Source organism: Lipophrys pholis, assembly GCF_963383615.2.
Source record: "Lipophrys pholis genome assembly, chromosome: 4".
NCBI lineage: Eukaryota > Metazoa > Chordata > Actinopteri > Blenniiformes > Blenniidae > Lipophrys > Lipophrys pholis.
Window position 1 is genome coordinate 20,328,836 of NC_137637.1, and position 21,705 is coordinate 20,350,540.

The 21,705-nt window shown below is 41.9% G+C and overlaps 2 protein-coding genes across 3 annotated transcripts; one reads left to right on the plus strand and one right to left on the minus strand.

Moving 5' to 3' along the window:
* Positions 1–2,238: 2,238 nt before the first annotated feature.
* LOC308109064 (transmembrane protein 198-like) lies at positions 2,239–14,397 on the plus strand. Of its 2 annotated transcripts, none has more exons than XM_080462415.1 (5): positions 2,239–2,713; positions 11,338–11,590; positions 11,766–12,341; positions 12,980–13,057; positions 13,275–14,397. In XM_080462415.1, the coding sequence occupies exons 2-5, from the start codon at positions 11,437–11,439 to the stop codon at positions 13,325–13,327; spliced, it is 861 nt and encodes a 286-aa protein (XP_080318541.1). In that variant the 5' UTR covers positions 2,239–2,713; positions 11,338–11,436; the 3' UTR covers positions 13,328–14,397. The 2 variants fall into 2 exon arrangements, with proteins under 2 accessions (XP_080318541.1, XP_080318540.1); XM_080462414.1 differs by having other exon boundaries at positions 2,396–2,713; positions 12,980–13,128.
* A 252-nt stretch (positions 14,398–14,649) lies between these two features.
* Positions 14,650–19,427, minus strand: mmp19 (matrix metallopeptidase 19). The gene is made up of 9 exons (XM_080462412.1): positions 18,861–19,427; positions 18,659–18,744; positions 18,381–18,511; positions 17,548–17,760; positions 17,189–17,434; positions 16,505–16,627; positions 16,140–16,304; positions 15,770–15,897; positions 14,650–15,678 (listed from the first exon to the last, which is right to left on the minus strand). The coding sequence occupies exons 1-9, from the start codon at positions 18,957–18,959 to the stop codon at positions 15,448–15,450; spliced, it is 1,422 nt and encodes a 473-aa protein (XP_080318538.1). The 5' UTR covers positions 18,960–19,427; the 3' UTR covers positions 14,650–15,447.
* Positions 19,428–21,705: the final 2,278 nt, after the last annotated feature.

Here is a 21,705-nt window from a genome sequence, read left to right on the forward strand (position 1 = left end):
CTGTTCTAAACTGGTGCGGCTTCTCACAGGACACATTATAGACACTGGTATCCATTAGACATTTCCCAGCGCTCCTGAAATAAATCCTAAGACTTCTGAAAAAGCCAAACTTTTACATTTTCTTCGGGAAGTTGGAAAAAATACCAGTTTATTGATTGCGAGACTGGTCAAAGAATTAATATTAATATTGATAGATATTGTTATCAGGCAATATTAAAGAATAGTTTGAATAATATTGCTTTTTAAACAATAAATGTGTACACTGCATTGGGATTTATATGCTGTACTTCATCAAATTGTATACAGAGTTATATGCATTTTAATGTTTTGTATTGATTCTTATGCTTTTCTGAAAGGAAAAAGTAACTGAATTCATCATTTAAAGTTGAATGGATTACTCCAGACTTGTAGATTAATTGATGGAATAGACTCCATTCGAATGAGTTTCAACTCGTAGCTCTGTACCTTCTCTGTTGCAGGAAGCCACTGTCTCTTATGCTCTTTAGTTTGGTTCTGTGTGAATGTTAATTAAAGATTAACTTGTTATGGAAACAGAGTATCTGTGTAAAGGAAACTTCACTCTTGCTATTGTGAGTGTAATAATTATCTCAGTAATAATAACAGGCACAAATCTCTTTCATAAAGTACGTCACATAATGGACGATTGATTGATCAAATAGCAGGTAAACACAGAGTTTATCCTCTCTGCTCTCAGATTACGCCACTATGTCAGTTTCAACTTAAGAAGTTGTCTTGAACATTAACAACCTGGTAAGATATATGGCCACTCTGATTACAACATGACTTGAAGTAGTTGGTGTACACATGGTGGTGCCAGTGAAGCCAAAGGCTGCTGTTAGAAAGTGGTTCAGGTCAATTCAGCAGTAAAATACTTCATGAATCCTTTCCCTCTCTGTTCAAAGTTATTCAGATGTTTTTTATATACCAAGAAACTCAGTCCAAGGCATGTCTGACATTAACCTCCCATCTCAGACCTGCCCAAAAATATCAGCACATGTGGGTTTAAACCACAATTGCAAATTTGACCAGAGGGCAGTTTTTTCAGTCTTTGCTTCCGTTTTTAGTCCTTTGTGAATGAACTTTGACCAAGAAAGAGTCAAATATTTAAATGTGCTCACATAAAGCTTTTTTTATTTTCACTTGCATTTGCTGGTTACTCATCAAACATGTGCAAAGACAATGGTTTCTGGCGTTCTTTCAGAGCTCACATGCAGTGATGCCTTCACTTGCAGCCATTTGTTGCTCCTATTCCAAGGTTTTGAGATATATTGCTAAGATGCTATTTTCCATGGAATATTCACCAAATATCTCACTTTCACCACATATGGGTGTATGTGTTCTATGGTGAATAAAAGATGGGTTGTTGAATGGATTATCAGCAATTGGTCATTATTGCATTCTATGTTTTAATTATGCTTCTTGCCAACAGTTTTGGACTTTCCCAATTCACCACTTTATCTCACTTGGGGGGGGGGCTGAAGCCAATCCCTGACGTTTGCTACACCCTGGACATGTTGCCAGTCCACCACAGGGCAGAGACAGAGAGATAAACTAGCACCAACAAAGCAACACCAGAGGGAGAGAGAGACATCTACAGTCAATGTAAAGCATTTGGCTGTGCTCTGACAGTGATCGGTTTTCATGTCATTCGCTCATCCTGCAAAGATCTTGGATCATACTAGAAAAATTAGAGACTTAGAGATGCCAATTAACCTTGTTAACCTTGTATGCATGTCGATGAACTGTGAGAGAAACCAGAGAAAACCCATTCAGGCACAGGGAGAAGACACATTCAGACTTTACTCACAACGACCCACCCACCCCAAAAGCTCAAAATCAAAACTATGTAGGGATATAATGGCCTCCTATAACAATCATAATGATATTCTTTATGCTGTTTTGGCACAGAGTGTGTATTTATTTATTAACAGAACACATAGATAGATAGATAGATAGATAGATAGATAGATAGATAGATAGATAGATAGATAGATAGATAGATACCATTTACAATTTAATGTGTCCCATCATCCCTCTTCATCATTGTTTCTCTTTTATCAAACTAAAGTGAGAAGGTGAGACCTGCCAGCTTGTTTTTTCCAGTTTGGTTCAGGTACAGGCAGACATTGGGGCTCTTTGAAGCCCCCCCTCCCCTCTCCTCCCCCCCTGCCCCCCTCATGCCCAACGGCCCAACCGCCACCGCGGCCGATGGAGAAGGGGGGTTGGGGGGGGGTTACCTCGGGGGGAGAGAGGGAAAAGTTTTCCTCCTTTGTTTTTTCCCTCACTGGGGAGAAAAAAAGCAGAGAGTGGAGGCGTGTTAGGGAGGGTTGTTCATATTTTCCAGACTGAAAGGGGAAGATTTGGACTCGTTTTTAGTCGCGGACGGGAACTTCGACGGAGGGCGCGTGCAGAATGGAAACCAGTTAACCCTCCTCACATCTGCCCTCACGAGCGTCCCGCAGATTTGCATGAAACAGGAACATGAGCCAGACAATGCAGCTCGGGCCGCCTGACAGCACTTCATAAGTTTTTCTTTTCCTTTTTTTTTTTTTACAAGCAAAGAGCCGTGGGATAAGTTGAGAGCAAACCGGTTCTCCCTGGTACCCTGCCGCTGCTTTTGTGTGTGTGAATGGTGGGCTGTTTTTCCTGCCTGACAGACGGACAGTGAACGTTACAGCCGCCGAGCTCATCGGTAAGTCTTTAAAAAGAAAAGACTAAAACTCTAATTTAACTGAATCCATGCTCCCAGTGTCTCTGGTTCATATTGTTTATCCACCCCGGGCTTTGAAGGGCAGGATGAGGGTGTATGTTTGTTATTCCTACTCAATAAACATTTGAACTGAGTTAAAAACAATATCTGCTCATAATTGAACGGGCACACTTCAGATCCCCTCCGAACAGCTGGGAAGGGTTTAATAACACATTTCCATGGTTCTTCTACTACTTCATCCACGGCTGGACCTCTTTTTAGAGACGTTTACACTTGAGACACTTAATACAACTCATCTTTTCAGCTTCTGCACAACAAAGACACAGTGATGCTTTATCTTGGCGCACTGAACCAGCCCTTCTGTCCCACGGTTATCTTTTATTCACTCCTGACAAGTTATGCAGAAGACGACAGAGAGACAGACAAGTTAGTGTCATGTCTTAATAACCTCTGGAATAGAGACCGATGTGTGGTTTGAAAAGTGTTTTTTATAACGCCACATGTGGTTACGAACATTTATTAAGTAACAATATTTAGTAACAGTGACGTGGAAGCATCTTTTGGACATTCCAGGTGTCCTCATGGTCCTCGTGGTGTGCAGAGAGTCCTGCCCTGTGGTTCTGGGAATGCCTCCTGGTTTTTCTGGGCAGTGTGATGACAGCCTACAGGTCCTGTCTTTATCATGGGGAGCAGTAGTCTGTAGTTAAAGCCCCCACTCCCACCCCCACCTCTCCCCTCTTTCCTGAAGTTGACCTACTCAGTCCTTCTGCACCAGATGGTTTTGTCCTATTAAAAAAAGAGGAAGGGAGGAAGCCCTTCCCTGCTTTGGGGTGAAGAGAAAGCAGAAATGGAGACATGCCAATTGAAATTCATTTACCATTCACCATTTCAGACATGGGTCACATTTCGTTATTAACTTTTGCAAACACTACGTTGACGAGATGATAGAATACTCACACACTCATACAGCACTTCTTTATACTCTTTTAGGGTCACCAATTGACCCCAGTTTTTTGGACTGTGGGAATAAATTGGAGTACAAGAAGAAAAGTCACACACACACTGGAAGAACATGCAAACTACACACAGATGGTAACGTGAAAAACATGGCTTTTATTGCTTCTTTTTGTAATTTATACAGAGTTATTACACTATGATTAGTGCAGTAATGAACTAATTAATGACTTTTCTATACCTAGTTGTTGTCAAGCATCTATGCAAACGCATATTCAAACCATCTTGAAGGAACATCTTTTCCTATCAGTCAGTGATTGTGGAGGCAAGTTTAGATCGGATATCTTCAACTCTGTTTGGTTAGCAACGGGCTCTGTCTCATATCTCCTGCATTTGTTCATTTACACAGCACATGTTAGGTAAACTCTATATACCAAGAACAAATGTGTCCTTGTGGATGAGAGCAGTGCAAAGAAAGAATGTGTGCAGCTTGTCTGGTTGAGCTCATACAGGAGTGTCCAAACATTTATATCACTGAGGGCCCAATGTAGGAAAATACAAAGGGCTGAAACACTAGAGACAGGGTCTATCACTTCATCTCCAGTTAAGTAAATTTAGAAGTATTAATCAAATTTTGTTAAATTATGCTTCATAATTGTTGTTGGCTAATAGAAAATGAGTCACAGTTGCTGCAATTGACATGGGGTTTGTAGTTTGGAAACAATTGCTCTAACAAGTAAGTGTGTAGTGTGTCCCTGTGGCTCTTTCTTACCAGTAAAACACAAAGGTACAATATGTCAAACTGCATTAATGCAACATACAATATAGTTGCGATTAGTGAGCTACACCCATGTCATGATGTGAAAAGTATTTTGTGCTTGGATCAGATCCAGTGTTGCAGAATCATGCAAAACACTATTGTCACACAGAAACCACATAAAAAGTGATTGTAAGTATTTTGAAAAGTCCATCCATAGACTAGCCTACTTATAGCACTTTAAACACTGGTTATAGCGCTGACATGAGAAGGCAGCGGAGTTGGCATGGAAAGTAAAGGACACACAGGATATTTGAGGCTCGTGAGATCGCTGTAGGAGGTACAATTATTGCAGACTGGAATTTCACAAAGAGGGTTAAATGCCTGCTGTAAATGATAGAGCTGCAGTGGAAGTACTGCAGACACATATAGGCACTGCACTGGAGGTCTCAACCACGACTGTGTGACTGCATGGCTCCATTTCTGTTCCTGCATCTATCTCCGAATGATCCCGAATCAAACAGGTCTGTTTTATTTACATTTAGCGGTCTGCCTTAGCAGCTCTGTTTATGGTCCGCCAACCCCTCTGTATCTGAAACTAATACAAGATAAACAAAACTGATTTATGCTTGTTTATAATAATATTTTGAAATTGCTCCAGCTTGAATACAGAGTGGTGGTGGAGATAAAGAGTGGTGGCCTTTCACTCAAGGACACTTCTGCCACATTGGTGGTTCGACTTTGAGGTCTTTTTTTTTCAACCTAGTGTTGGAGAAAAGTGTATATTAGCATATATCCGCAGTGCATACTAACGGGCATACAGTCCCATCCTGTCACGCTCTCTCTAACATATGGATATCAGACTCCACCACAACGCCTACTACTAAATCCTCTCCGCCACAGGCTTTAATAGAGCATTGTGGAAATGCCCCTCCTTAATGCACAGGCTGGGTTCTCCCTCCTCCACTGCTGAATCATTCCTAACTTACAGCAGCATGTGTGGATGGATATTACTCCTTAGTTTGGAATTCACTGTGGTAATGACCATGTGTATGTGTACGGAATACACTCATGCTCCACTGACATGTGACTCTCTTTAAAAGGCTCCTCATTACATTAGTGCTCTTTCATGCTTTTTCATTTATAAGTAGCTCTCTGCAGTCCACAGCTGAAAGAGCTCTATTGTTTAGATGAAAGGCAGGCAACCATGAAATGTAGTGATTTATGAGGGAAAATGAGGTTAGACACTAGAAACTTAACTAAATAGCCAGAAGTGGACATTAACGGGGGCCAGAGCTGCAGGTCAACTCATCCAGAATCTGATAGTCATTTAGGAATTAGTTGAGTTTAAAATGCATTTCTTCTCATATTATTATAAATTTTTTTTGAGATACTCAATTAAAGACCAAAAATGTAAAACAGAGCACTCTTTCAGATTCATGGGAAATACCCAACATCAACAAGTTGCAGGATTCTGTAGGTTTGTAAATTCATAGATAACTGTAACTAATATTTTGACACAGTATTCTCAATTGTGGAAACTGAATTTAAAAAAAACGTATGTTTCTTCAGTCAAAACAATGCACAGCACAACATGCAGTATACATTGTCTTTGAAAAATGACATTCATACAGTTGCACTTGTTCCTAGCTGAGAGTTTAGAGGTTTTAGACATTGCTTCTGTTAAAGAAGAGAACCCTGTTTGCAGTTTACCACGCTCTATATCTAATAGCAGCTTTGATGGATGGTGACGTTCTGGTTCAAACCTGGAGCGAAGGACAATAGGATTTATACAAGTATTATTAGAGCCACATGTTCATTTTGAGCATCGTGTACAGGCAGGACAACAGAAGTACAGTGATTCCAAATTACAGTGACTTTGACACATAACAGTGACTCAAGTAATGATATAGTTCTGTTAAGTAAACTTGGTTCTGGATTACTTTAAACCAGCGTTTGAGCCACGCGCTGGTAAAGTGTATTCTCTATGTCAAAGTGTCCTTAGTTGGAAAGGTTATCCAATCAAGCATCAGTTAAGAAATGCTGTTTTTCGTTATTTGTTGGGGATTTTTTTTTCTTGGTCAAAAAAAAACAAACAAAAACTTTCAAGATGTAATTTTACATTGATCGTTGGCTGATCTTTGTATTTCTTTATTCAGCATTCAAACTCTGTGGCAGTTTTGAATTAATAACTGAAATCACTCCAGAGACTTTAGAGACAGTATGTGACCGACAGCAGAGGAAGCATAATGTTGTTATTCATGACTTCAGCTTTAATATTTTCACATGGATCTAAAAATCATGAGTGTATGAAGAAGACAAAGCCTTCCAGTACTCAAAATCAGATTAAGAATAAATAACTAGAAAAGCTAGTTATCATGTGGTGCTTTGTTTATTATGCAAGGTTTTACAGCACACAAACATAGCAGAGGCCGCTCTACACAGAAAGTCTTCTGAAAGACTCTCAACTATGTGCACAGCCTACAAGCAAGACAGATTACAAGCCTATTGCCACTGTATCACAAGGACGCTTATCATACTGCTCCCAAAGGTGAGAAATATTCAGATCACATTCTTGTATTGACAATAGAGTTTTAGAGCAATGCAGTATACCAGATAACACTCTTGTTTTGTTTTTTCAGTTTTGAGTTTCCCATCTGAAATTTAGAGTTCTGTTGTTGAGGTTCAGTCTTCACTGTCCAGCTCTTTGGTCTGTCTGCTCTGTGTCGTGAGCTCAGGGGTCACTTCCTGCTGAAACTCGATGTTCCACTTCCTCATCTGGTCCTGAGCTTCCTGCTCTGGACTGTCAGGAAGCTCAATAGTGAGACATTTGATGTCTTTTTTTTTTTTACACTTCAGAGAGTGGAAGCAGATGTTGTTGTGGTGATGAGTTTGGATTTATACGTACAGTACATGTCAAGTTTTATTAGAACAATATGGCATCATTTTACCACCCACGTTGTGACTGGTGGCCCTTTTCACAAAAGTTTTTGTTGATTTAGATGTTCAGTTTAAGATGGAAGTGATTTATGAGTACAACTGCAGAGACCTCAGAGCATCTCACATTCTTCTCATTGAAGCCTTCAGAAAGTCAAGGCATGGCAGGTTTTCGGCTTCTCAGCTGGTCTAGGTCGTCAAGTCGGGGAAACACGCGCAGAATCCCGACCCCCCACCCCCCACCCCCCCACCACCACCACTTGATTAACACACCCAAATCAGCTATGTGGGGATCTTGTAGTCAAGCTGGCCTGTTCCTCAGCAGCTGAGCACTCAAATTTACACAGCTCAACCCCTCCGTGTTTGTTCAAGTGGAGTATCCTAAAGGCTAGCATAATAATCCAGTGGCTCATCAGCAGCTGATGCTTACATGTGTGTAAACTCTCAGGTCCACTCTGTGACCTGTTGAGTAAATGTCAGACCTCATTTGAATCTAGTCAGTGAAATTCTCTCCTTTTCGTTGTAAAGAGGTTCTAATGCTCAATCTGAGTGATCTCTACTTATTTCTTAAGCCACAGTCAGAGAGTTGACATTTTTGTTTGACTCTATGTCTGTTAATCACCGGGTTTTAAGCTCTTTTTCGGTTGCCGGGAAACCTGTTGGATTCTCCAGAGGACACGTTCAGTCACTTCTGTAAACGTCTCACCATCATCCGGTGTGAACTTTAATTCACAGCGTCATGTGCTCTACTTGAACAACAATCATAACTAAATCCTCATCCTCAGCTGTACTCCTAAATTCATTTTAGAAGTACTCTGAATACGTCTGAGGGAACAGATGGTAATGTATTACTTTAAGAATATTCTCACTATGATGACATTAGTCCATGATGCAATCCTTTTTAAGCACAGCAGTGTTGAAGTACAACCTCTTGGAGCTGCTGGCATGGCCATCGACACTTATTCTTCTTGCTTTGTATTGTGGAAGTTGCCGGGCAACTTCAGTTAGTCGAAAATTTGGTTTTGGGAGGTTTTGGGGGCCTCTAGTGAGTTCAGTCACTAAAGACAGAAAGACAGATAGCGCTGCTTTCAGTTTGGAACCCCCCCACCGTCACTCACCAAACCCTCTGAAGGCAAATACTTGGCACCCATCTTAAAGCAAACAACTGGGGATGTAGCAGTTTCCTCACTGCTCCTCAGCCATCTCTATGTGGTCCCATTTTAGTCCGCATGGTTTCCTCTTAGGGCCACTAGAGGTCACAGCATGGGCCTCAGAGTCTTTGTTTTGCTCTATAATGGCTCCATTCTCCCTCAGCAGCAGCGACTTCCAAGCCTGCTGGACATTGGACACCATTGTGAGGAAAGGAGGTGGTAACATGAAGCAGGGAAGTGGGAGTGTACACGGGTGTATATGCGTATAGAGTTAAGCAAATTAGTGTAAAAAAGCTGGTGAAATATTAACTAGTTAACCCCCAAAGTGGCAATTAAAATGTCTGCTTTTTTTAATATAATTGAGATTTGACCTATTATGGAGTGTTATAGAAAGGTTAGGAGGATTGAATTATTTGTTCACTTCCTTGTATGATATAAATACAGTACATCCAATAAACCAAGCACATTCAGGGTGTTGTCCAGTTACAAGCAATAGTTCTGTGGCAAATTTTATTGCAGTTTTTTATTAGTTACAAAATAATTAGATTTGCTGGTTTTATTATGTATCCTCAAAAGTTTGGTAGAAATCTGTATTCACATTTGATTATGTGGCATATTAGTTTACATGTGAATCTGTGGGTGATCGTCTCTATATTTATATACTACACACTTTTTCTTTTTGTCTTCAACGAAAATGTGCATTTTACTTTGTTATAGCGATCAGCTGAGCAGCCCTTTGTGGAATTTGTCTCATATTAAAATGGGTCACAGTCCCCACAAGACAAACCATGTCTAGAAAGGCAAATGGCAGGAGCTGGACAAACAGGTATACAAAGCTCCACATGAAAGTGGAGGGGGCAGGTGTTCCATATTGGAGGTGTCATGTTGGATTGAGGCCAACTGAGACAAAGGGCTTTCAGACATACATACTGTATACAGCGGTCAACAAAACCAAGCTTAGCAGGACACTCAGAGGAAAAAAAGGTTCCTCCGATGTTCCTTTGAAGCATAACCCTAACAAATCTTTCTATTCTTACATGACCGCATCTGTGGTAACATGGAGAGGCAGATCACAGTACTCCGTAACTAGAGGGAAACAAAAGCTCAGAGCAGTCGGGGCTTCTTGTTCATCGTTCATCCAGGATCTTTCAATTTGAAGGTTTTCAGAATGTGCTCACACATGTTCCCTAAAACTGGAGTAGTCATTGCTCATAGGTGGTTTTGCCTGTTATGTTATATCACAACAGTGCATTTATCCTGCAAGTGTCACAAGTGAAAATTATTAGGTATGCCACTGCGTTTCATGTGGTTGTGTGGGTGTCCGCCAAACCCATAAGCAGTGATCATTTCGTTGGTTCTGCCATTGTGTCAAAGTGCTCTTGGGCAACACACTGAACCCCAAGTTTCTACCAAAGGTGCCTGGGCACCTTGCATGGAAGCCCTCTGCATACGTCTTTCAGCGCGGAATTGAGACATTGCAGTTGTGAATGATAAAAAAATCGAGAGAGGCAAAACTAGGTATGGGAGAACTGCAAGTGACTGAAGAAGCAAGGGGAACTTTCCGATGGTCTCATTTTTTCCATGTCGAGTCATTCACAGGCAGGACATTCAAATTATACAGTCTGCCGTCTGACAGAAAACCAAAACAAATGTGCCACATTTCGTTGTTAAAGAGCTTGAAGGCGGGAAGATCTCGAGGGAAAGGAAGACAAGAACAAGATAGGGCAGAAAGAGCTGGCATTTCTTGAAGAGGAAAGGCAGGACTGACTGTTCCTGACTGTTTGTCTTAAGTAGAAAACGTGAGTTTGCTGTAATCGGATCTCAGCTGTGGTGAGCTCATACACGAGGCCCGCCAGCAGCCCCAGAGAAAGCAGTCCACCCATAAGCCTTCAGCTCCGCTGCAGCCCGCTGTGGCTCTCTGCCGGCCTGCCAGTTCAAATAACATATACGATCTTTCAAGAATACTAGTTGTTGCACTTCAGAGGACACAGAAATGAGAAGGAAGGGGAAAGGGGAGAGTGGCGTTCAAATACAGTTTACCAGGAGAAAAGGATTTAATCATTGTTTTGCATGCAGACTAAGAAGGGCGTACAGTATTGGGGCTTTGCTAAGGTATTTCTATATCTGGCTGGTGATTATGCTGATTAGCACTCTCGCCTCACAGTGACACAATCGTCAGTTTGGGTTTTCCTATGTAAAGTTTGTGTCACACGCGTCTTTTTCTCCTGGTATTCCTGTGTCCTCCCACGGTCCAAAAACCTGTTTTGAAGTGAATTAATTACTTGAAATTGACCAGAGGTGTGAGTGTGACTGTGTGTGTTATTGTCTCTCGCTCTGTGGGACCTGATCATGATGTAGCCTGCCTTCACCCACAATCAGCTGGGATCAGATCCAACGCCCAGGGTAGAGCGGTATAGAACATAGACGGATAATCAATGTTGTTGCAGTCACATTAAAACGCAATTCTGCCGTAGACTGGAAAAGTGGAGAGTAAAAATAGCCGAGCGGTCATCAAGTCAAAGTTTCACAATAAACCTCTGACATTTCTACATTCCGTCTTTGTGTGGCCAGAGCATCTCAGGATTTACAGAGTCGCTTTACCAACCGCACCTGCACCTGCACAGCAGTTCAGTCACAGTTGACTTGAAGGTTTCACACTTCACCCAAAGCTCTAGATTTCTTAGGTTTCCTCCCCTGTTTATTAGAATAAAACTATATTGGCCTGCACTTAACACAAGTTTGACCTCATATAAGCATTTCTCCTAAATTCATCTACATTTTCTTTCTTAATTTTTTCTTTTCTACAGCCCCCAAACCTGCCCAGATGGACTTGAGATAACGTCAGTCAAAGTCCTACCCTCTTCCTGAACTCCAACCAGCCCCGGAGCCTCCGACATTCAAGCAGAATGGCAGATCCCACTGGAGTGAGCTCTGAAGGAACAGGGGCGGGCATGGCAGAGGTCGACGCCTGTAGTTTGGAGATAGAGAGGAAGTACGACGTCATCCCTGCCGTCATCTGCTCAATGTGTTGCCTGTTCGGCATCATCTATTGCTTTTTTGGTAAGATCTTGACATTGAGTTAGTTCAACACGAGACACAATCAGACATTAAGTTGGTCAGATTGTCCAATAGGAGCGCTCTATTTCCCTGTGCTTTGCATTATAGTTACGTATTAGAATTCTTGTCTTCGTCCCTGATTTCTAATTATAATATCCCAATGCCTCTCTTTTTCTAGGATATCGCTGTTTCAAGGCTGTCATGTTCCTCTCTGGCCTGATGTTCGGCTCAGTCATCATTTTCCTGCTGTGCCACAAGGAACACGTACTGGACACCCAGCTGAGCGTGGAGGCCAGTGCAGGCATCGGCCTGGGTATAGGCCTGCTGTGTGGTCTGGTCACCATGATGGTGCGAAGTGTCGGCCTATTCATGACCGGCCTGCTGCTGGGTCTCCTGCTGGCTCTTGCTGCTCTGCTGGTCACTCACCAGTTCTACACGCCAACCACAGTCTGGGTGCCCCTGGGGGCCCTCCTGGGAACGGGCATGCTGTTTGCTGTGCTGACACTACAGTGGCAAAAGATTTTCACCATGCTGTCCACAGCTGTGTTTGGAGCGGCTATAATGACGGTGTGTGCTGATTACTTTGTGGAGATGCTGGCTCTGGCCACGCACGTGTATGACTGTTTACGCCTCACACCGGGGCCGCCACTCTGCTGGTACAGCTGGGTCATTCTGGGCATCTGGCCTGCGCTCAGCCTCGTAGGAGTACTGGTCCAGTGGAAACTGACAGATGACAGCTTTTCACACACTGAGGGTAAGGATCAAACATGACGCTTTAACTCCAGATTTTTTCCAACTCTGGGTAATCAACGTGAACGTTGAACAAATGAAGTATGGATGTCTGAAGAATATTCCGGGGACTTTGGTTGCTTTTCAGTTTTCTCAGTCATTAAAATCCACATCGTCAGAACAACGATGTTCCACTTTATAACAAAATTGAAATGTATTGAAGGTATATGGGAAAGTTGTTCATGCATTATCGCTGTCTGAGTATTAATAAAACCTTTACAACATGTTTTAGTTACAAAAACAGTTGGTTGGAAAAATTCTATGAGCTGTTAAAACAAGATTAAAACAATGTTTATGTTACACATCATAGCCATGGGTTGGGCTTCTTGATTCTGCCTTGTAACAACCTAAAAGGTGAGGATCTTTTATCACTTCTGCTCTGCAACACTGAAAAGACCAAAACATTTTGATGTCCGAGGTGACCGGAAAGCAACATTACACCATGTTAAAATGTCTTGTGAAGACTCTTTCGCACATTGAGTCATAGTCTGAAGCCACTGAAGTTACAATTATTACTGTTTTTATAAACTCAGGGTAAAAATTTTTGATCACTATGCAATTTAGAATATGAGTTTATTTTGTAACGTGCTTCCTTTCTTATAGTTGTTATCAGTCGGAGACAGAAGAGAGTCCAGCTGATGCGAATTCGAGAGAAGGACGCCAAGAAGCGACAGCAGGCAGGTGGGCAGGAAGGCACATACCGTCGTAAACCCACCCCAGTGAAACGTTATGCTGGGGATCTACTGGCACCGGTCAGTGTCACCCAACAGGGCGTGTGCTGTAGTGATTAGTGATGTGTTTTGTTTTTTGTTTTTTTTAATCAAACAAACACTGCTGACTTCTTCAAAGATCATTGATGTGCTCCTTTCTCATTTGTCTGTGTTGATTATCCTTTCAGAGCTACCTGCAAAGTCTGCGGGACAGACAGATGGGCACAGGCACTTCCCTTAGCAGCCTGGGCACCGCCAACCACACCATGATTGACTTGGACTATGATACTGGATCCACTGTCCCGCTCACAGCCACAACTCCGGTGGTCAGGGTCTGAGCAACACAGGGAAAAGAAGGGACTACTTACTTTGACCTCTACAGTTCTCCAACTGTGTCTTATGTAGAGTAGAGCCCATTAGCTGTGCCTCTGTCTCAGTTTTTTTTTTTTTTTAGTATTTTAACTTCCATGACTTGTCTCTGTGCAGGGATGGATTTTCTCGGGTGCTCAGCTGCTCTCTGGGGAGATGTAGGAAATGTCAGGCTCTTGCTTGATGATGCTAAAAACCACTACAACCACTGTTTCTCAGAGAAACACTTAAAGAACACTAACAAATTAAAAGTCATCATGTCTGCACATCGTGTATTAAATACATAACAGCTAGTACGAGCCTCAAAAACTGATCTCTTTTTGTTTGATAGTGAATTGTTTTGACTGTATGTGTACTGTACATTGGAAGTTAGTTAATGCCATGTTATGTTATTACCTGTTGTATTATTGCTTAATTGTGTGATCTTAGATAACGTGGAAGCTTATCTTTGAAGTTACTTTTTTTTTTTTTTTTTTTTTTTTTAGATGGAAGTGTGTTACGAGTGTAAAGTCTAAACTTTGGATAAGTGGAGTTTTACAAAGTGAAGCAAAACCTAAATGATCCAGTTAAAACTCTTGAAAGCTCTTTGCTGTGCTATCTGTGTGAGTCCGTTTCTCCTGCAATATAGCTCCGTTCCACAAAACCACAGGTGAAGGATTTAGAGGGTTGTGTTTGCTTGAGAAGTGCATTTTTTTTAATAACTTAATTTATATAATGACCTGGTAGTTTTGAGACGAAAAAGGTTTAAAAAAACAACAACAACAAAACAAACAAAAACAAGGCATGTTTGTTGTTTATTTGTAGATTTTTAAATAATTATCCATTTGTTGTTTTACAGGGACAATGCACTTGTGACCTGAACCTGTAAATACCTGTTGATAGAAATATCAAAGATCAATGAATAAATTTGTTTGATAAAATAAAAGCAACTGTTTTGTCCTCACTTATTGAGTCAAATAGTTTTTACTGTTTGTCTCTTTGGGCTCTTAGCAACACTGGCAGCATTACTCGCCAGATCTTTCACCAGCAGTAAAGAGGTCATCGAGAGAATTTCCCACTCTGCAATTGGTTGGGGTTGCCATGCCCCCCCCCCCCCCCCCCCCAAAAAAAGTTTCTTTCTTTTGGTAGACACCACAATAGAGGACAGACCACTCTTTGATTCAGTAGACGTCCTTATTTGATATGTGACTCAGCAACATTTCAAGCAGTTTTATTTGGAACATTTTGTCCTGTTAAGTTGTTAAAAACAAACAAACGGCCAACAAACATATATGCTCATGTAAAAACGAGAAGACATATCACAAGATGTCTCACAGACCAGTGTGATTTCATGACATAATGGAAGAATCAACTGGACATATAAACACGAGTGAACAGAAAGTGCACACACCCTTCATCACATTACATCTCACTGAAAGTATTACAACACATAATCCAACACATATGTCCAAAAAACAACTGCCTGTATTTCTCCTACAGGATTCACAAAAGCTTGCATAATGCTTCAGCCAGAGAAAAACAAAGTACAAGAAGAAGCCCTCACTCATCAGCCTGCATTTCAGCGTGGAAAATATGGCTGTGATTAAATCCAGTGGAAAAAACATTATTTGTTTCTCTATAGTTCCTGAATGTGATCAATGAATGTTCACAATTTCCCTGTTGCTGTAAGCAGTGGTTCTCAACCTGGGGCCCGGGGCCCCATCTAGGGGCATCAGAGATCAGATGTTGGTTATGAGGCTTTGCTGCTCTTAGGATAGTAAAATTAGAACACTCAGAACTTAAGAATCAAGAGCAGACCTGTCAAACTGAATTCTGCATCTACTTTGAATGGTTTCTTTTCCACAGCCTTACTCACAGGCATCCTGGGGGTTTTAAAGAATAAAGGTTGGGAACCACCGCTGAAGAGGTTGCAGAGTTGTCTATGCCCTTGGAGTGAAACCAACGCGCCCACTTCAGAGCTCCTTGAGTCTGCTGGCCCCTGCTGGTGGATCGCTAGCATCGCATCCAGCGTTCCCTCTTGCTCAGCGGATATCCCCTCTCTGCCCTCAGCAGGCCATTCACTCTCCAGTACTCATCTCCCTTAAAAAAGTAGACTTTGCCGTTGGTCCAGGTGAAGGCTGCGTCAGGAGAAGAAGGCACCCCGGTGAACAGCATGCTGAGCGGCCTGGGGTAGAAGGTTAAGTCATTGTATTTCAACTCATCCCACTGCCAGTGCTCTGACCCCTAAACAGAAGCACAGGAAGAGATTGAAGAAAAAGTGAGGCCTGAAGTGGGTTGAGGGATACATGTGCTGCACGCTTTTTCTCTTTGGTACCTTGATGAAGATTAACTTCTTGTTTCTCTGCAGGTACAAGGCTGCATCGATGTTTGCAGGAACACGCTTCATCTCTTTGGGGTAGCCATAATCCAACATGAACCTGGTGTACTTCCACACCCGGTTGCCTGTTATCACAAACAGTACACACTATAGAGCTGCACTGCAAAATTCTACCAAAAACAATTCATAAAGATTAGTTGTGCGATATTTTTAAACTGTATGTTTTTTTTAAAGTGACTAGGACACAATCTAAAATTATGTTATGATAAAATGATATGTCAAGTGTGACACTGCTGTTACACTGCAATAGCTGCAGAACAGAGTATAAACAGACGAGCAAACAGTACTCAAACAAAACTTACTTTACCTTTAAAGAAATATGTCTTGTTGGTTCTTTGAGAGTGCACTGCAGCATTCAGGCTTCCAGGGACTTCCCTCCACAGTGTTTCAATTTTAATCGGGGTGTTGTGACCCATATCAGAGATGGTCCAGACATAATCACCACTGAAAGCAAAGGTTTTCTCCCAAGGACCTGATTGAATAAATGTTGGTGTTTTCACTTGCATTTAGATAAAAAAAAAACATGTTTCAAACAAACAAAAAAGAAATTCAAGTTCACTGCAGTTTAGCTATTGTATAAACCTCAACGAGTCCCGTTGTTTCTAATATCTGTTAGAATAATAACCAGCATCGAGCTCCAGTGTTGCATCAGGATCTAAAGCAGTGAGTTACCCAGCATGATGGCATCCAGAGGGGCAGTGCAGGGATCAGGGACGCTCTCAGCTGCATGGCTGCTCTCTGTGGGAAAACTATCTGGAGTTGCAGGACTGGATAAACTGCTGGTGATGCGTTTTCCTGCAACACAAAAATGGGGATTTTCCATTAATGAAGTCTTTCCTGTGGTTTAAATCATCTTCCAGGTTTGGAGGCTTTCGGTGCAGTTTGCATGTTCTCGTGCACAGGCGTGTGTTTTTTTTCATGTGTTTACTCCAGGTTTAGCATGAAGTCAAAAACTTTGTACTTGAAGCCACCTGATGACTCTAAAATTGTCACTCGGTGTGAATGTGACTGTCTTCTTGAACCGTATGTCTCTCTGTGTGTTTGCCCTGTGAAGGACTAGGGACTTGTTCAGGCTGGAACCTGCACTTAAGTATAAAGTGGTACTGAGGATGGATGAATGGATGGAAAACTATTAAAAACCCTTTTAAAATCTACATTTAAGTACTTTTAGGTAAGACCATGGTTTCTCAACTATCTCTGATTGTTTCCTCTCTTCTGCAGAAGTTTGTGACTCGTTCATGTCGATCACGTACATCCAGAGAACCAGAGTTGGGAAACACGGCACAATGTTCAATACCAAACTGACGGCTTTGGTTCATTTTGAGCCTCTGAGCTGAGCCTTCTTGGTGCACTCACCATAAAGCGCCTGGATTCCTCTCACATCGTCTGAATGCAGCCTGAAGTTGGCACGATAGCCAGCGTAGACCGCCGCCATCAGGGAGCTTCTGTACTGAGAGTGACCCAGGCCGAGGGCATGGCCTATTTCATGGGCAGCTACAATGCGAAGATTAGTACCATAATATGTTCCCTCAGTCCAGAACTCGTCCTCATCAAAATGCACAATACCAGACTCCGGGGACTCTGCGTGGGCGAGTACGTGACCTGCAGGAGGAACAAATAAACAAAAGTAATATCATGTTCAGCAGCCAAGTCACAGTGAGCTCATATATTTCAGTGGCGTGCAGTGGAAAAACCATGTTTGAATGAAGACTGACCTCTGCCGTCGAACGGCACAGAGCAGTAACCATCTTTCCCGTGGAAGGAGATCTTTATGTCCGCTCTGCCGTAGTCTACCTCTCTGAAGGTCAAAGAGGCCACATCAGTCCAGTATTTGAAGGCTGAATGAATGGCAGCCCTGACCTCGGCCCGTTTCATGTCCGGTGTGTAGTTGTAAATGCGGTAGGTCAAATTTCTTTTCCTCCATCGTCCTGAAAGGAAACCAAGTCAGGAATTCTTGTACTGTAAAGTGTGTTTGAGGGTGAAAAGTGTTTGTAAATCAACTGATGACTCTTTACACAAATGATACGTTTCAACTGCAAAGAAGAAAGTCTAGATGAAGCTGTGTATTTCTTCTCTATACTTTTTGTATGAGTCAGATGGTGGAGTAGTGGATTGTCATTGAGAATATGTTGAGTTTGAGTCTGGCTGGTGAGTCTGTATGTCGTTTGCATGTTCTTGCAATTTACTTTGTTCACTTCATATCAAATGTAGGTGTGTGTGGTTGTCTCTCAAGACTTGTGGCTATTACATTTGTGGGTTAATAATACAAATGTCAGCTGAACGATCATTGATTTCCCTCTGAACAACTTGTTCATCCAAGAAGGCATTTTGAAAAGTTAATGATACCTGTCTGTCATTTAAGGTGCTGTTAAAGTTCTATCCAACTAATGACATTTTCTTTTTACACAATCATTTTTCCAATTAAATGCATGGTATTTACCTGTAAATGATATAAATCACTCTTTCATGTTACTCGTGTGTTATCACCCCTGTCTTTTAACTAAAATCCAAACTACCTTGGACTGAAATAAACATTTTTGTGACTCACCCAAAACTCTGTACTTGTGAAATTTCTTGTTGAAGGGATCCTCCAAGCCACAGCGAGGCTGCCTCATGACTTCCAGGGTAGCTTCATCCAACTCTCCAGTGGGTGGCAGATCATTTGCCTGCTGGAAGACCCTGACAAGACACAAGCTGCTCAAAACGTCTGCAAACTCAAAACCTGAAATTCAAAGGTTCCGCGGCATCCTCTGCAGAGCGACCAGGTCTCCAGGTTCTGATCTAACAGGTGATATGACATGATGAAAAAGAGGTATCTTGTGTCACCTTAGTGCTTCATTCAGCTCCTCCAGGTATTGCGGGTCTAGTGGATCGACTGGGTCGTACAGGTACCCATACTGCCTCAAATAGGCCTGGAAATGTCAAACAGCAACAAAGCTCTTGAGTGTTTGAAAAGCACCATTGCGGCAACTTACTAAGCACTAAAATTGTAATTGAATATCTCTAAAAGACCAAAGTGGCTGCTTACCTTTGCTTCGTCCAACTCCTTCCATTGCACGACTGCACAGAGTGCAGCTCTGAGGCTGAGCAGCAGCAGCAGCAGCAGCAGCGGTCCAGAGCACTCCATAATCGGGTTTTCTGAACTGGTTTTGACCCAGATATCTGCAGCCGACGCTTTGAAGCTGGACGAGCGTTCAGCAGAGTCCCACAGCAGACTCTTTGTTCCCTGGGTGCTCCAGCGGTTTTTAACTCAGCCGGGGCATGAGTCAGCCCTGTGGCTACGATGATCCACCTCTGAAGAATGAGGATTACAAGAGCAGCCAGTTGACCAACAGCCAACATGTCTACTGCTAAACGGCTGTTCAGAGAGGATGTGGAGCCTCTGCCCTGCATTCAACCAATTTACAGAGTTCACGGCTGTGGGGTGCCCGCAGAAGTGGTCTTCAGTTCACCTCCGATGCAAGCCGCAGAGGAGAGGGGGCATTCTCCCCAAACAAGACCACAACATGCCCACCATCACAGCTGTTTTGTTAATCTTCTGGCCTTAATTTACTCGTCGATGCATTCCTACTGTACAGCATGCACGTTCAATTGTGGGCCTAAACCGCAAGAGCAGCCTCACCCTCTGTCTCCACATTCCTACCATCCCCACTCCCACATTAGCCGGGACAAATAATTTATGTTTACGACCTCCAGACAAATGACCCCATAATCTGTCTGTGCAGGGACACAATTTAGGTTTGGCTGGATAGATTCCGTCTGTTTAGTGAATTTAATTTTGTTTTCTGATATAGATTTGAAACACTTTGCGACTGCGTTAGATATGAATAGTTTGACATAGTTTTTGTGTTACAAAATTAATGTGATGCTCAAGTAGTCATTATCAACATCGCTTCTAACACCTCACTAAATTCTGTCCCTAATTCCAAGTATTAGAAGCTCATGAAAAAAGAAATTCCAAAACCAAAAAGAAATTCATGAACAAAAACAAACAAAAAAAAAGAATATTGCATAGCGTTTCTCTTAGAGTTGTATCATTCTGCAGTCATTAGATGACGACCACTCATTGCAGTGGTGAGCAGACTTGGGCGAGGGAGCCTTTTGGAGTGTGGATTGCATGTTCACCCCGGGCATGCTCGGGTTCCCAGTAGATACTCCAGTGTTTATCACATTCTTGAACAAAACGCATTTGAGGTTATTGACTTTACTTTGTCTTGAGCTGTAAATGTTTGTTTTTCCCCGGTGACAGAATCTATTAAATGCTGACATCTGGATAACGAGTGAGTCAAATGTTTCTTTACAGGCACTGATGAACCTGAACGCAGGGAAAAGATCATGGAATGATTCTGATTTCTGTGGATGGCAGAAACATAATCAAATAGGAGACGATAAAGCTCCGTCTTTGGGAATCGTATTTAAACATAATGTAAAACAAAGTGATTGACTGTTGAGCTACTGTTGACGTCTATGCTTTCTGATTTACTCTCTTGTAAACAAAAAAGATGCCATCAATGAATTTGTGCAACAAATGTTTAATTTCAATGTTACTTAAATATCAGGCAGTTTTATGCGTAATAATTAAATGATCCCGTTGATCCGATCACGCTGGAGCATCTCTGCTTTTATTTAAGAAATGAAAAGCAGCTCCCATCCCAATACGTTCTGACCCGAAAGCCAATTTCCCAAACTAAATGAAATATTGTTTGTACAGGTGATTTGAGCACAATTCAACCAGGTATATTTTAAACTGACCCCCAGTTACTGTTTTACTTTGTTTCGTGATTGAATTTACAAATATACCATGACGTAGTTCTTTTCACTGAATTCGCCACCATAATCTTCATAAAACCTTGTGGTAGAAGTGCTCAGTCACAATTTGGCCTCTTGGAGAGAAGAAGACATTTGTTGTGGCCGTTTTAATGAGAGAAGTTCTCCTACTGTTTGTGTGCATCTAAACCTTTATCTTTTGAAATGTTACGTTTGGAGACAAACAACATCTACAGATGCATTTTGCTTTTTTTTTTTTTAATTTTATAGCAAATGGGTCATAACGGTTTTAAGTGTTGACTGAAACAGTGAGCGACTCATCGGGAACATCTGTTACCAGATTCAGTTTTTACTTTCTCAGCATATCTGATTCCTTCTGTTTTCCGTTAATATGAAGACAGCTGCATCATATCTTTCAGGAGATTTAGACTTTCTAACTTTGTAGATATGATCTAAACTTTCCTAATGTTTTGAGCACTAAAGAATCATGATGATCAAACAGTATTCGATTGTGTGTGACAAAGGGCTGATAATACTCTGCAGAGAGGAGAGGCACAGGACTGCTGTTCATGTAAAGTGGTCCAGACGTCGTGACCAACCAGACAGCTGGACTCAAGATGTCAGTGTGTTTGGCGTAAAGCGGTATTGCCTTGGAGGGACCACTCTGAATATTTCTCTCAGTTGTGGGTCGACAGAAAAGTTTGAATCAACAATCTCCCCAAATCGAGATTGATGGGAAAACAGTGAGTGACGCTGTTTTCTCTTGTGAATGCAGGCTACTCTCTTTTTCCAGTTAATTGACCACTATCTCTGTAACCATTAAAATGTCCTGCGACTGCATCGATGACAGGTTGTTTTTTTTGCTGGACGTGTCCAGTCTTTGCTGCAAGTAAAACTTAAACATCTGAAACGTGAGGCTGTGTCCCATGGGAAAACAACTGCTAATCACTCATCTAAAATACTGTGATGTAAACCAGACGGTGGGGGTTCAACGGGACTCAAAAGTGGGACTCATCTGACAGAGCTCATGGTTCGGGGTGTATTCTGAACAATGCGGGTCAAACACCAATGAATCAGCAAGACCGAGACGCAGACATGGAAAAGAC